We start from the raw sequence: 11696 nt of genomic DNA, 5'->3' as shown, positions 1-11696 counted from the left end.
AGCTCGCAGCTGCAAAAAGGTCGATGACCCCCCAGATTTAAACAAGGATACATCACCAGCAGGGGGCGGTGTTGCGTTAGTCGAGTGACTTCCACATATAAAGTAAACCCACTGAAAGTTTAAATCCCACCATGTTGTTGCTTCTTTTCCTCGCCGCTTCTATTGTCCTGGTTTGTTTGATCCGACCAGTATTTTTAATCTGCACCTGCCACCGGCGCGGCCGCAGGATCTCCATATCAGTGCGGCCCAATTTATCCTCCAGCAACAGGTGCCGCCTCCTCTCCTCCCTTTACACTTTCCACCTGTCTTCCCTTTTCCCGCGACAAACGACGACCCAGAAAGCCAGCCCGTCATTCAACGCAATTGGTATGCGGATCCGCCGTGGGGGCCGGACGCGCCGCGAGACCCCCTTTCTGGTCACCGGATCGGCGGCAGCTGCTCGGCCGCAGGTGCTATTTTCACTCTTGCAGGATAAAGTGATGCTCGAGCCTCGCGCACACACTCGCGCGAGCAGGATGAAGTCGACCGGCACCGAGGGGTTCACCTCTGACCTGGACGAGCTGGACAGCGACACCTCGGACGGGAGGTCCAACGGCGGCGGCTGCAGCCCGGGAGGAGACCCGGAGGATGAGGAGGTCGGCGGCGGGGCGCAGAGGCGCGGCAGGAGGCGGCGGCGGAGCGGCGGCGACGCGCGGATCTCCGGCGTCAGGAAACAGAGGCAAGCGGCGAACGCGCGGGAGAGAGACAGAACGCACAGCGTCAACACCGCCTTCACCGCGCTGCGCACGCTCATCCCCACCGAGCCGGCCGACAGGAAGCTGTCCAAGATCGAGACCCTGCGTCTGGCCTCCAGCTACATCTCGCACCTGGCCAACGTGCTGCTGCTGGGGGATGAGACCGGAGACGGACAGCCGTGTGTTCGGTACCAGAACCTCTTGAACGGGGCCGCGGTCATCAGCGCGCCGCCCCTGCGGCCTATATGTACCTTCTGCCTCAGCAACCAGAGGAAAGTGGTGAGTCCAACAACAAGATCTTAGACTGGAGTCCACAAACTTTTTTTGGGGTTATTATACATACGAATTGACCTTCATTTAAAGACATTTTCAACTAGTTTACAGGTTTATTTTTGAGTAAACTTGACTGAAATGAGCGTCTTGAAGGTTACTTCAGAGAAAATAAAACAAAAACACCTTTAAGACAATAATAAATAGAACAGAAATTGTATAACTGCTCTAAGAAATTAGATTTTAAGAGGATTACAGGATACAGGCTTAGGATAATGCCATCTAAAAGTCACATTAAAGCACTTAAACAATCAAAACAATATTCAATAAAGTATATACTTTAAAGATCAAGATAAAACTGATAACACAACAGGAGTTCCAGAAAATCAAGGAAAAGCCTGAACAAATAAAAAATTACTTACTTTTACTTAAAAAAGAAAAATCATTATAACCCTTTCATCTAAAAATTAGACCATAATGGAAAAATACATCTTTCCATATTCCATATTCAAAAGTTTAATACTGATATTTATTTGATGCAATTGGTCTTGTAGCTGCTAAATCCTCAACTTTTATTTTGTATTTCAACCAATCTTTTTTTTTTCAATGTCAATTTAAGCTGGAAATGTTCTTAGCCTATACTCCGCAGAACAAACGCATTATTATCTATAAAACGCGTGTAAAGTTTGAGAAAAATGTCATAGAATGTTGCTGTACTAGCGGCTGTTGTTTACATGTGTCGCTGTCATAAATAGATGAGTCACTGGCACGACGTCTCCTAAATTTTATAACCATGCTGCGTGAAACTCGTTTTATATATTCATAGATTGCTCTTGTTAAAAAAACAACTGATAAGCGTCCATATAATTCAATTTAAAATTACAAATAAAGTAACTGTCTTTCTAATTTTCAGCTCAGAGATGGTGGGAAACGCTCGGCTGCTGTTTGAAGAGCCGTTGAAGGATCAAGGACTCCCAAATATATTTGGTTTACATGTTTTTATATGGTGTACATGTATATATTTTTGATGAAATGATGAGCCAATTACCACTGATAAGCACTTTCTGGTTGTGTTATGGTTGAACTGAAACCTGAGCCGATGTGTTAAGTTGCACCTGACCCGAGAGGGGGGCGGCTGGATATCCATGTCCCACAAATAGAAAAAACCCCAACAACCTCCAACACCCACCCACGTTGTGTCCAGCGCCTAAAAAAAATAAACCATCCGTCACATGGAGGTAACTGGAGCGACTGTAGTGGTTGCCTTCAGATGACCAAGGTGACGCTGCTTTAAAGGGCTGCGGGTCAAATGCTGGGCTGACATTAAATTCACCGACAGCTGCCATCATTGATGTTAAGATTAACGGAGAAAGGAAGGGTTTTGTCACTCGGACGGAACATGCGTTTTTTGAAGTGTTTACGTGTCTGTATTGAGTGATTGACACAAAATAGAAAGTCTATAAGTCCCTGACATTTCATGCAAAAAATAAAAACTAGATAGTTCATGTTGGCCTACAAGTACATTAACCTACTGTTGACCAACCCTCAGGTTTACTTTTTGCGCAGTTGCACAACTTCTCCGTAAGATGCACTAGACAAAATGTTGAGAGCATCATGGACTCCTGGATTGCAGAAGCAAACTATTTGGTATAGAACTTGCTCGCTACCTCAGACCAAATTAGAAAGGCCTACCTCTTAACATCTACCACATGGAGTGGACTTCTTTTTATATGGAATAAAAGATTGGATCAGGAAAATGTATTTTTGTAAACAAATAAAAAGTTGTCACAAAACAAATATGCAGCTATTTAATGCCTCCAGCAGAACACTTTAAGTGTAGTTTAGAATACTTCTCTACATCTACACTTCATGTTAATAGTGACGGACAACGATGCTTATAGAAATGGACCAGATATGATCCAAGTTGACAGAGTAACACTCGCTAGGAATTTCGTTGTGTCGTTTGAAAACCTTTAAGTAGGTATAAGTTGTGGTACGACGAGTGAAACAGTCAAAGTAAGCTTTATAAAAAATAAAAACATTTGAAGGCCGGCATTTGAATAATCTTTATTTCTTATAAAAGTCAATCGATTTATATCAGATTAAAGAAAGTAGAAACCATAAATGACCTGGCGAGGCATCTTACGATGGGGGAGTCTTGTGACTGGAGCATCGACAGCATTTACCCACGTGACTCAAAGAGAGAAGGCCCGATTTATAGGGGTGGAGGGGGGGTCCAAAAAGTCAGGGGCAAATGTGTTTGGCAAGGTTTACAAACTGACCGTGTCTTACAAAAGTAAGCGTCTTATCCTGGCGCAGTGAGACAGGATGTTGACACATGGAATGATTGATCCAAATTACAGAGGGATTAACAGTGAAGGTTGTCTGAGCGTAGACTTGTATTCCAAGACCTTCTCTTTGAGCCTCAACACCTTCTGAAAATATTTAGATAACGTCAATATTTTGGAGTGGTGGAAGGGTGGGAGATAACCAACAGGAGGTAGAAGCGATAGAAAGGGGAAAGACATTCTACTGCTCCCGTCCCTACTTGTATAAAGAAAAAAAAAAAAAAAATGGCGGTGGAGGTTCTTAGTCCGCCTCCTCCTCCTCAGACTCGGACTCTGTAGGGGAGAGTTCAGGCGTCAGACTTCTTTCTAAACGCATTGATAACAAGTTTTTGTTTGCTTACCTTCCTCCGCGTTCTTCAACCACTCGACAAATTTCTTCATCTGCTCGAGGAAAACGCTTTTTCCCTTGGCAAGGTGGGCCTCCGTGTACCACTTGAGTATAGCCTCTTCGCTCAATACGTCCGCTGTCAGAGAAATGAAGCGGGTGCTTAGAACATGAACCGGGACGAATGCTCGGAAACGACCAACAGTTATTGATCTCCATCCACTTTGTGGAGTCCACCGACTCCTACAAGAAGCATCTTCCGGCCCATTTATTTCTTTCCCATGTTGTCTTGGCCCGTTTAAGTATTTTTTACGGTATTGTTTTAAGCGCTTTGTGACGCTGGTCTGTAAAGGCGTTCTACAAATATGACTTACGCATACAGCACAGAAGTGAACAGCTAATAGAAGTCTTTGAAAGAAATAGAACTAAAAAAATAAGTAGATCAAGTTGTTGAAAACATTTGACAGAAAAGCAGTACCTTTGTACAGGAGCACCACGATGTTCTGGAAGGCATTCATGAAGTGTATGTTGTCGTAGCAGTACTCCTGGATCTTCAGCAGCAGACTGAGCTCAGACAGACCCTGGGAGGTGAAGGCTTTCAGCAGAGCGCTGTATTGCTGAGGGAGGGCAGAGAAACCTCGTCGTTAACACAGTTTTGAAACAAAGAAGACTCATGTCAACGATTTGTCTTTACCTTCAAGTGTTTGATGGCTTGTTGGTTCACCAGCTCTTCTTTCTTGTTCCACTCAACACAGCTCATCACGCTGGTCCAAATGATGCTGATCATGGCCTGCTCAGAGAGATTTGCCTTTTTCATCTCCTCTTTCGTGAAGGCAATAATCTGGGGGGGGGGATGTCACATTAGTGGTCATCAAAGGGCCTCAAAGACCGTTTAAAAGTCGAAAACGCTCTCAACACACCTCCTTTTGCGGGTCTCCACGAGACATCTGCTCCTGGAGCTCCTTCTGCAGCTCTTTGCGGGCACCAATAGATTGCTGGTTGCGGGCAAAGTCAGACAGCTCCTTTAGCCCGGCGTCGGTGAAATACTTGGAAAAATGCTCACAGCTTCGTTTGTTGGCAGGAAAAAGCTCCTGTTTAGAACAAAACCATTATAAACAAACATTCACTAGACATCGTCAAGCTCAAACTCACCATCAGTCTGTTGTCCATGCCCACTTTGCGGAGACTGCCAGCAACGGAGTTGATGTCCTTCTCATTAATCCAAGATTTGAACAGCTTGACAGCAAAGGCTGCGGAAACTCCTGCAGACCAGACAAAACCGTTTACAAACTGCTGACTGTCATCAAGTGCCAGTTGAACAGATAATCCACCTTCTTTAACAAGATTCTCGTTGAAGAGACTGTTCAGGATGGAGGCAGATATGTTGCCATTGGCCAGCAGAATGCCGGCCAGCATGGCCAGCTTGTTGCGCTCAGACTCAGTGAACCCCTTTAAAAACAGCAGCAACTGCAGAGGGAAAAAAACATAATGAGCACCAATACCTTTTGCCATCAGCTGTTCAGTTTGGCAGGATTTGTTTGACAACCAGTAGTCGGGTATTTGTCAAACTCCCGACATTGAACCAACTTCCTTTAAATGCACAATTGGAAAAGCAGCAGTCAGATCTCTTTTTTTAAAGCCTGCTTGTGCCTTTAATGTACACAATTCAATGCGCAAACACGAAGAGTCAAGTTCAATTGAATCATGATCCTTTTTATGTCAATACATAAAAGGTTGCAAGTTGTTTTTTTCCCCCCCATTCAGTTTTGAAATACATTTTATATTGTAAGTAATATTTATATAGAGCTTACATTAGCCAGTTAAAATGTAATTTCCTCTTATGGTTTTGTAATCACCCTTTGACAAAAATGGTTTTCTATGCAATGGAATTAGCAGTAAAGTAGTGCATTAATAAATTAAATGTATAAATCGGTTTGCTGAGATCTCATCTGTGTGCCATTTAGAAAAAAAAGAAAAATGAGTACGAGGAAAAAGAATAGCCGTTTTTTTTTAACCATTTGTACCTAAAAAGTATTTTAGAAAACATACTGATGTGCTTAAATTAGAATATTTATTAAAATAAATAAAAAAATAAAAAATCAGCACAATACTCCTGGTGGGATTAATCATCTGCCTTGATGCGCTTAATATTTCCAACAGGAAGGTTGGTAGAAATCCTTGAGTTACTCCAGCACTGTCCATGCACAGTACAAGCTAAGATATGCAAGATGAGCAAACACGCATTTTCAGGGAGTCGACAAGTTCAAGCAGCGCCACATGAAGCAACTTTGACTAGAACTCGTGCATACGCAACCAAAGAAATAAAGATACACACCTTCTTGATCTCCTCCTCAAAACCTTTCTCCAGGTACTTGTAACGCCTGATCAGCTTGTTAAAAACCTGGTTTAAGATTTGAAAAAGAGAAATAAGCGTGGGGAAGAGAAGGTAATGAAGTCTACTCTCGAATGTGCTCACCTGAGCATATGCTTGCATTGTCTCCAGGTCTTCTTGTGCCGTGAAAAGGCAGAACTCGGTACGCGTCATGTCGTCGGAGAGAGTTCCACCTGGGGCTATATAACAAAATGAGAAAAGTTATTCTCAATGTATTCATTTTGTCACTGTTCAAAGACAATTCTACCAAAGACAAACTGAGGAAATGTTACAATCAAGGAAGTATGAAATAAACGCGACTGTTACATACCCAGCATTCCGCCAGCCACCAGGATGTCAAAGAGTGTCTCTGCATAGCGGCGATAGTCAAGCTTGGCGCCAGAGGCATCAAGGAACTTTGCAACCGCCTCCAAGTCAGTGCCAGTTTTATTCAAGCCTTGTACGATACTTTCTTGAAACTGAGTAGGGTCAAATCTCTCCTTTTCATCTGAAGGAACAATGAAAACAAATCAGGTTCACCATACACAACAAAAGGACAACAGGTGAATATTTAGAAAACACACCTCTTTTCCTCGTTTTGAAACGCTGGCCTGTAAGCGTCGGCTTCTGCTGCTTTTGATTATTCATAAAAGACACCCTGAAAAAACAAAGTGCATGTTAAAACGGGAGGAACAACATGCCCTTTTATTTTATTTTTTTTGACAGAATGTGGGCGTAACAGAACTGCAGCCGATATAAATCTTTCATCATCATTATAGTTTTTAAAATGTTGCATAACAGGTACAACTCAAAGGGTGGTTCACAACTCTAGAAAGTGGAACGCCCCTAGAATTTATTATTTTTTACTTGTTGTGCAGTTTTCTTATAATATAATCATATTCATTTTACAAAAATTGCCTTATTGTTAGAATGTTTTTATATTTTCTACTTTTGTTGACTTGGTATTCTTAGTTTTGCCTTCTTTTTTGTCAATGACATGTGAAAATAATTGTACTTTCTTATCCTTCTTACACACGTTCAAAACAGTGGCGTTTTAAAAACAAAACAAATGAGTAATCGATAGTAAACGAACGATGTGAGAAAAATATGTCGTGATTTTACGTCATATCGTCTTATACTCTAGGAATAATACACAACTGACTGAGCTGATAAAAGTCCCAGACTAACAATAAGAGCAAAGGTTACTCAACGCTCAATAAATCACGTAACACACACGGACAACTGTGACGTTATATCCATATTTGTACTGACTGTACCGAAACGAAACCTGTTTGAGAACAACGGGGACGAAAACAAAGATGGTGGATGGCACACGTACCAACTATTAAAAATATTACATCATGACAAAAACATAAACCACATTTTAAAGGGTCAGTTATGAGGCTTTTTTTTTTAAAAAACAAGTGTCTCCAGGTGTCGACACTTGATGAATGATCCAACTATTGCGGGCCAATCGTAGCTTAGCATTAGCTTAAGTTGGGCCTCGCCATGCGTCCGGCAGTGCGGTTAGCATAGGCCTGAGCTCAGGCGTCCATGAACGCAACATACTTCAACCCGCTGGATAATCTCTCTGGCGCAAAAGTAGATAAAAACGGTCTGTGACTGGCTGTCTGGGTGTGTGATTGAAACGAGGGTAGGAGACACATGTACTCACCGAATTTAGTGCAGATAAAAAACGCGGTTCTGAACGAGAGGAATCAAACCGAAATGTCGAATCTCCAAACAAAAAGACCTTCCGCAGGCTCCACCCTCTGCGCATGCGTGATTTAAAGGGGATTTCCGTGTCACGCAGCGAGGAGAAGACGCGTCTGGTCGTGGTTTGTGTCGCCATCTGCTGGTTAGAGTTCGTAATAACAGCACGTAGCTTCAAAAATATAGTAAGTAAGTAAGTCATTTTTATTTGTGTAGCGCTTTTCCAGACCAGGGTCACAAAGCGCTTAAACAATCAAAACAATATTCAATAAAGTATATATTTTAAAGATTAAGATAAAACTGATAACTCAACAGGAGTTCCAGAAAATCAAGGAAAAGCCTGAACAAATAGAAACGTCTTAAGATGTTTCTTAATTTTTAATGAATAAATCATTTTAATATAAACGTGGTTTGTGATGTCCAACTTCACAACAGACGTATCTTCAACAGATGAATGGATCCAGCCGATAATGACACCAAAATGATTTAATAATCACGTCTGAAAACCTAAAATACTTTTATTATTTTGTTATTTTCGCCATATATCTTAAAACCAAATCCTTCCCCATATGTTTTTTAGTTAATAAAGATGCAAATTGTGATATTTTTCTTTAAATTAAGTGTAGGACTAAGCAAAACCAAACCTCTATGCTTAAAAAATATTTTCATAATCATCCTTACATAGCATGTGTTTTCTGAAAATTACACTTTCCGCTTGACCTTGCAGTACATACATTTGCTTTTCCTCACTGAGGAGCTTGTGTCACCAGCTGTATTTCCACAACCCCATTTCTGGCTGTAAGCAGCGTGTTGCATCAACAGAAAGGTTAGTCGCGGTATATTTTTTTTTCCAAAATATACACAGTCAGGCCTGTGTAAGGGAGAGCATGTCGACTGTTTGCAGCGTTTAAAGTAAACATTTCTTTGTGACACGGGCCTGTTTCACAGAAGCCAGCTCTGTGGAGGACAAGGCGGCCATTGAAGTACGACATGGAGGTGGAAGAAGTGAGGAAGCCGTAAAGATTTGGGGGTCAAGCGTTGTCGAGAAACCACTGAAGATCTTGTTTAATGCTGGATTCAGAAGAAACACTGAAAATAAATGTAAATATCTTGTTTTTAATGCCAGGAATGTGCTATAATTCATATATATAATAAACTACAGTGTAACCATCGCATCCTAGTTTCCTAAGATTTCTTGTCTGTAACATCTCATCCTGACAGGAGAGCACTAAAAACTGTTCATTTATTCTTCAGCTAGGTTTTTCTTCAGATGATTAAACCTCAACTTAAATGTTTAGATGAGTCTTCACAATGTTTCCATCTCTGCTGCCATGATGGAGTCTAATGTGGTCTTGTCAGTTTTCGCCAGTGTGTGATTTACTGGCTGTATTAACATGCGGTCACACCCCAGCTTTTAAGACCGACTCCCACTTCCACTGTGTACATTCACCCTGAGCCAGGTATGTTTACAGACGGCAAGAAGGCAATTCATCTTCTCAGTTTGTTTTCCATCAGCAGGATCATACGGTACCTTTAATGGAAGCAAAAGTTGTATTTTAAAGTTCCAGATTTGTTCCTGTTCCTCATTCCCACAATCAAAAGTTTAATTTAACTTACAGTTTAATAGAACATATGAATTACCTTGAGCAGAATACATTTAATTCTGTTGTGAAGCACATGGAGGGACTTTTGAGGTCGGACTGCACTTGTTTCAGATGTTTATGAAGTTTGCATTAACTGTTTTATTTTTGTTGACAGAACGACAGCCACATTTTGTCACAAACACCAAAGTAAACGCTTGCAGCTTGCTAAAGAGTTTATTTTTAGTAAAAAAAACATTTGTTTGTGGCTCAAGTAAACAAGGATATATCCCCTCCATATGTTCTGGAAGCTTCTATTTTTCTGCTCTGCATATCACAAAAGCCAATGTTAAATCTGCAGAGATGTCTCTTCCTCAAGTCAACCCAGCAACTTACAGTACAACTCCTCCTGCCAAACTTTCTCAAAGTAATAATTTGATTCTGCTGCTAAACTAAAACAGAACGCTATTAAAGATAGGCTACACATACAAAGAGACAACTTCACTGAAATTCTAAATATACAGAATTTACTTTACATTTCATGAAACTACGACAAAAGTCATCATTGATCATAAAAATGATATCCTTGAGTGAAGAAATCACTCTTTTTTTGATGGATTTTCCAATCTTTTTGTTGATTTGTTTGTTTGATCCTACTGGTTCAGAACATCATTCTGAAAGAAGGGGGATCTTTGGGTTTAGACTAGAGATGGACCCATGTGCAGATGCAGACAAAAACGGAAAAGACTCCAAAAATGTTTAATCACATTAGTTCATAAATAATAAAAAAGTTCCGATGTGTCTATCACTGTCCAAAGGAAACTCAAAGCACACAAGTCGGGCAGAGAGAAAACTACGAGGAGACAGGGAGTGGCAATTATAATCTGGCGAAGAACAAACAAAACAAGTTTCAAAATCAAATCATGAGACATGACAGGGAGCTTGATTTCTCCACCACAGCAGCAAACTATGTGACATTGATTTTAACTATACTGCTAACTTTTGAACTTATACTTGTTTTTTTAACACCATAAATAATAAGCAAATAAGCAAACATCACAGCAGTTCTGACTGAGAAGGCTGAATATATCCTGACCGCCAGCCGCTTTCTCACTGTGACACTTGTTTTTTTTCCTCAGATTTTTTTGGAATTTTAAGCCTTTTTTCTATTTAAATATAAAAATAAATAATGTGGACAGGCACTTGTTATTCACAAATATGAACACAATAAGAAACATAAGATTAATTGTTTTTTATTTTGTCATTTTCAAAGCATTTTAAAAAGAAATGTCACATACATTTTGTAATGACAAGATCCCATTGGTCAAATGAAAAAGAAGAAAAAAAAGTAAAGATGCTAATTCCTAAATACTGAAAACAATTTTTCTATCTGCTTATTTTAAGAAGTTCTCCATTTTGCTTTGGAATGTTTTGAAGATAAAGGAGATTTTAATTGTTTAAAGTTCTGAATGAGCTCGTAAAATGCTAGTTTTCACTTCGTCAAATAAGTTTGGACACCTCTCGTTCCAACCATTAAATGATTTGAAAGATATTTTTCTTCTATTTAAACCGGGAAACAATTGTATTCTTTCCATTTTTAGGTGATCTCCTCCACCCTTTAAGCCTGGATCAGGATCCGATCAGGAGGCACACACCTCATCTCTAATAGTTGCAGAGTAAACACACTGTCAGACACACTGTCTAACGGATTATTTAAATTTCTGCTTGGACGTTGTCGCCCCTACTAAGACTGTCCGTTGTTACCCTAATAATAAACCGTGGGTAACAAAGGAGGTCAAGGATGTCCTTAACAGGAAGAAAGTGGCATTCAGGAGCAGAGACAGGGACGCCATGAGGTCAGCTCAGCAGGAGGTGAAGCGATGCTTGAGGGAGGCAAAGGACACCTACAGGAGGAGGTTGGAGGAGAAGCTGAGCAGAGAAGAAATAAGAGAGGTCTGGGATGGTGTTAAAACCATCACTGGACACAAGACCAAGGCCTCTCTGACTGCAGTGGACACGGTGGAGGAGGCAAATGGACTGAACAACTTTTTCAACAGGTTTGAGCAGGTCACCTCACCCTCACTGCTGCCCGCCTCAGGACCTGCCCCACCTTCTTGTGCCCCCCCCCAGCTCCACACAACCACTTCCCAGCTTCACCTCACTCCAGGTTATGATGTACTTCGGAGGATTCGTCCAGGGAAGGCTGCTGGTCCTGATAAGGTGTCTGCTCGACTGCTAAAGACCTGCGCTGCTGAACTAGCTGAGCCACTCCAGCATGTCTTCAACCTCAGTCTACAGCTGGGGAAGACTTCCTGTATCGTTCCAGTCCCTAAAAAGATCCGACCGAGTGTGCTG

General features: G+C 41.2%; 2 protein-coding genes across 2 annotated transcripts; one reads left to right on the top strand and one right to left on the bottom strand.

Annotated features, from left to right (window-relative positions):
• The first annotated feature begins 515 nt into the window (after positions 1–515).
• Positions 516–2812, top strand: LOC148079886 (basic helix-loop-helix transcription factor scleraxis-like). The gene is made up of 2 exons (XM_087791598.1): positions 516–1013; positions 1918–2812. Exons 1-2 carry the CDS (start codon positions 516–518, stop codon positions 1951–1953), a joined length of 534 nt encoding a protein of 177 aa, XP_087647724.1. The 3' UTR covers positions 1954–2812.
• A 243-nt stretch (positions 2813–3055) lies between these two features.
• Positions 3056–7852, bottom strand: bzw1a (basic leucine zipper and W2 domains 1a). The gene is made up of 12 exons (XM_087791597.1): positions 7724–7852; positions 6633–6706; positions 6380–6556; positions 6154–6248; positions 6013–6078; positions 5009–5144; positions 4830–4939; positions 4598–4768; positions 4372–4518; positions 4156–4294; positions 3694–3816; positions 3056–3625 (listed from the first exon to the last, which is right to left on the bottom strand). Exons 2-12 carry the CDS (start codon positions 6694–6696, stop codon positions 3594–3596), a joined length of 1260 nt encoding a protein of 419 aa, XP_087647723.1. The 5' UTR covers positions 6697–6706; positions 7724–7852; the 3' UTR covers positions 3056–3593.
• Between the last annotated feature and the right edge of the window lie 3844 nt (positions 7853–11696).

Source organism: Callionymus lyra, chromosome 5, assembly GCF_982586985.1.
Source record: "Callionymus lyra chromosome 5, fCalLyr1.hap1.1, whole genome shotgun sequence".
In the NCBI taxonomy this organism is placed as follows: Eukaryota; Metazoa; Chordata; class Actinopteri; order Syngnathiformes; family Callionymidae; genus Callionymus; species Callionymus lyra.
Note: the sequence above shows the minus strand (reverse complement) of the source record. Positions and strands in the feature narration are given on the sequence as shown.

What these genes read in the sequence shown, in the direction of transcription:
- bzw1a (XM_087791597.1), bottom strand. Translation starts at nt 6,696, where the DNA reads ATGAATAATCAAAAGCAGCAGAAGCCGACGCTTACAGGCCAGCGTTTC. An exon ending in GGTGGCTGGCGGAATGCTGG is followed by an intron (nt 6,249 to 6,379) that starts GTATGTAACAGT and finishes TTTGTTATATAG; the next exon opens with CCCCAGGTGGAACTCTCTCC. An exon ending in CGAGAATCTTGTTAAAGAAG is followed by an intron (nt 4,940 to 5,008) that starts GTGGATTATCTG and finishes TCTGGTCTGCAG; the next exon opens with GAGTTTCCGCAGCCTTTGCT.
- LOC148079886 (XM_087791598.1), top strand. Translation starts at nt 516, where the DNA reads ATGAAGTCGACCGGCACCGAGGGGTTCACCTCTGACCTGGACGAGCTG. An exon ending in TCAGCAACCAGAGGAAAGTG is followed by an intron (nt 1,014 to 1,917) that starts GTGAGTCCAACA and finishes TCTAATTTTCAG; the next exon opens with CTCAGAGATGGTGGGAAACG.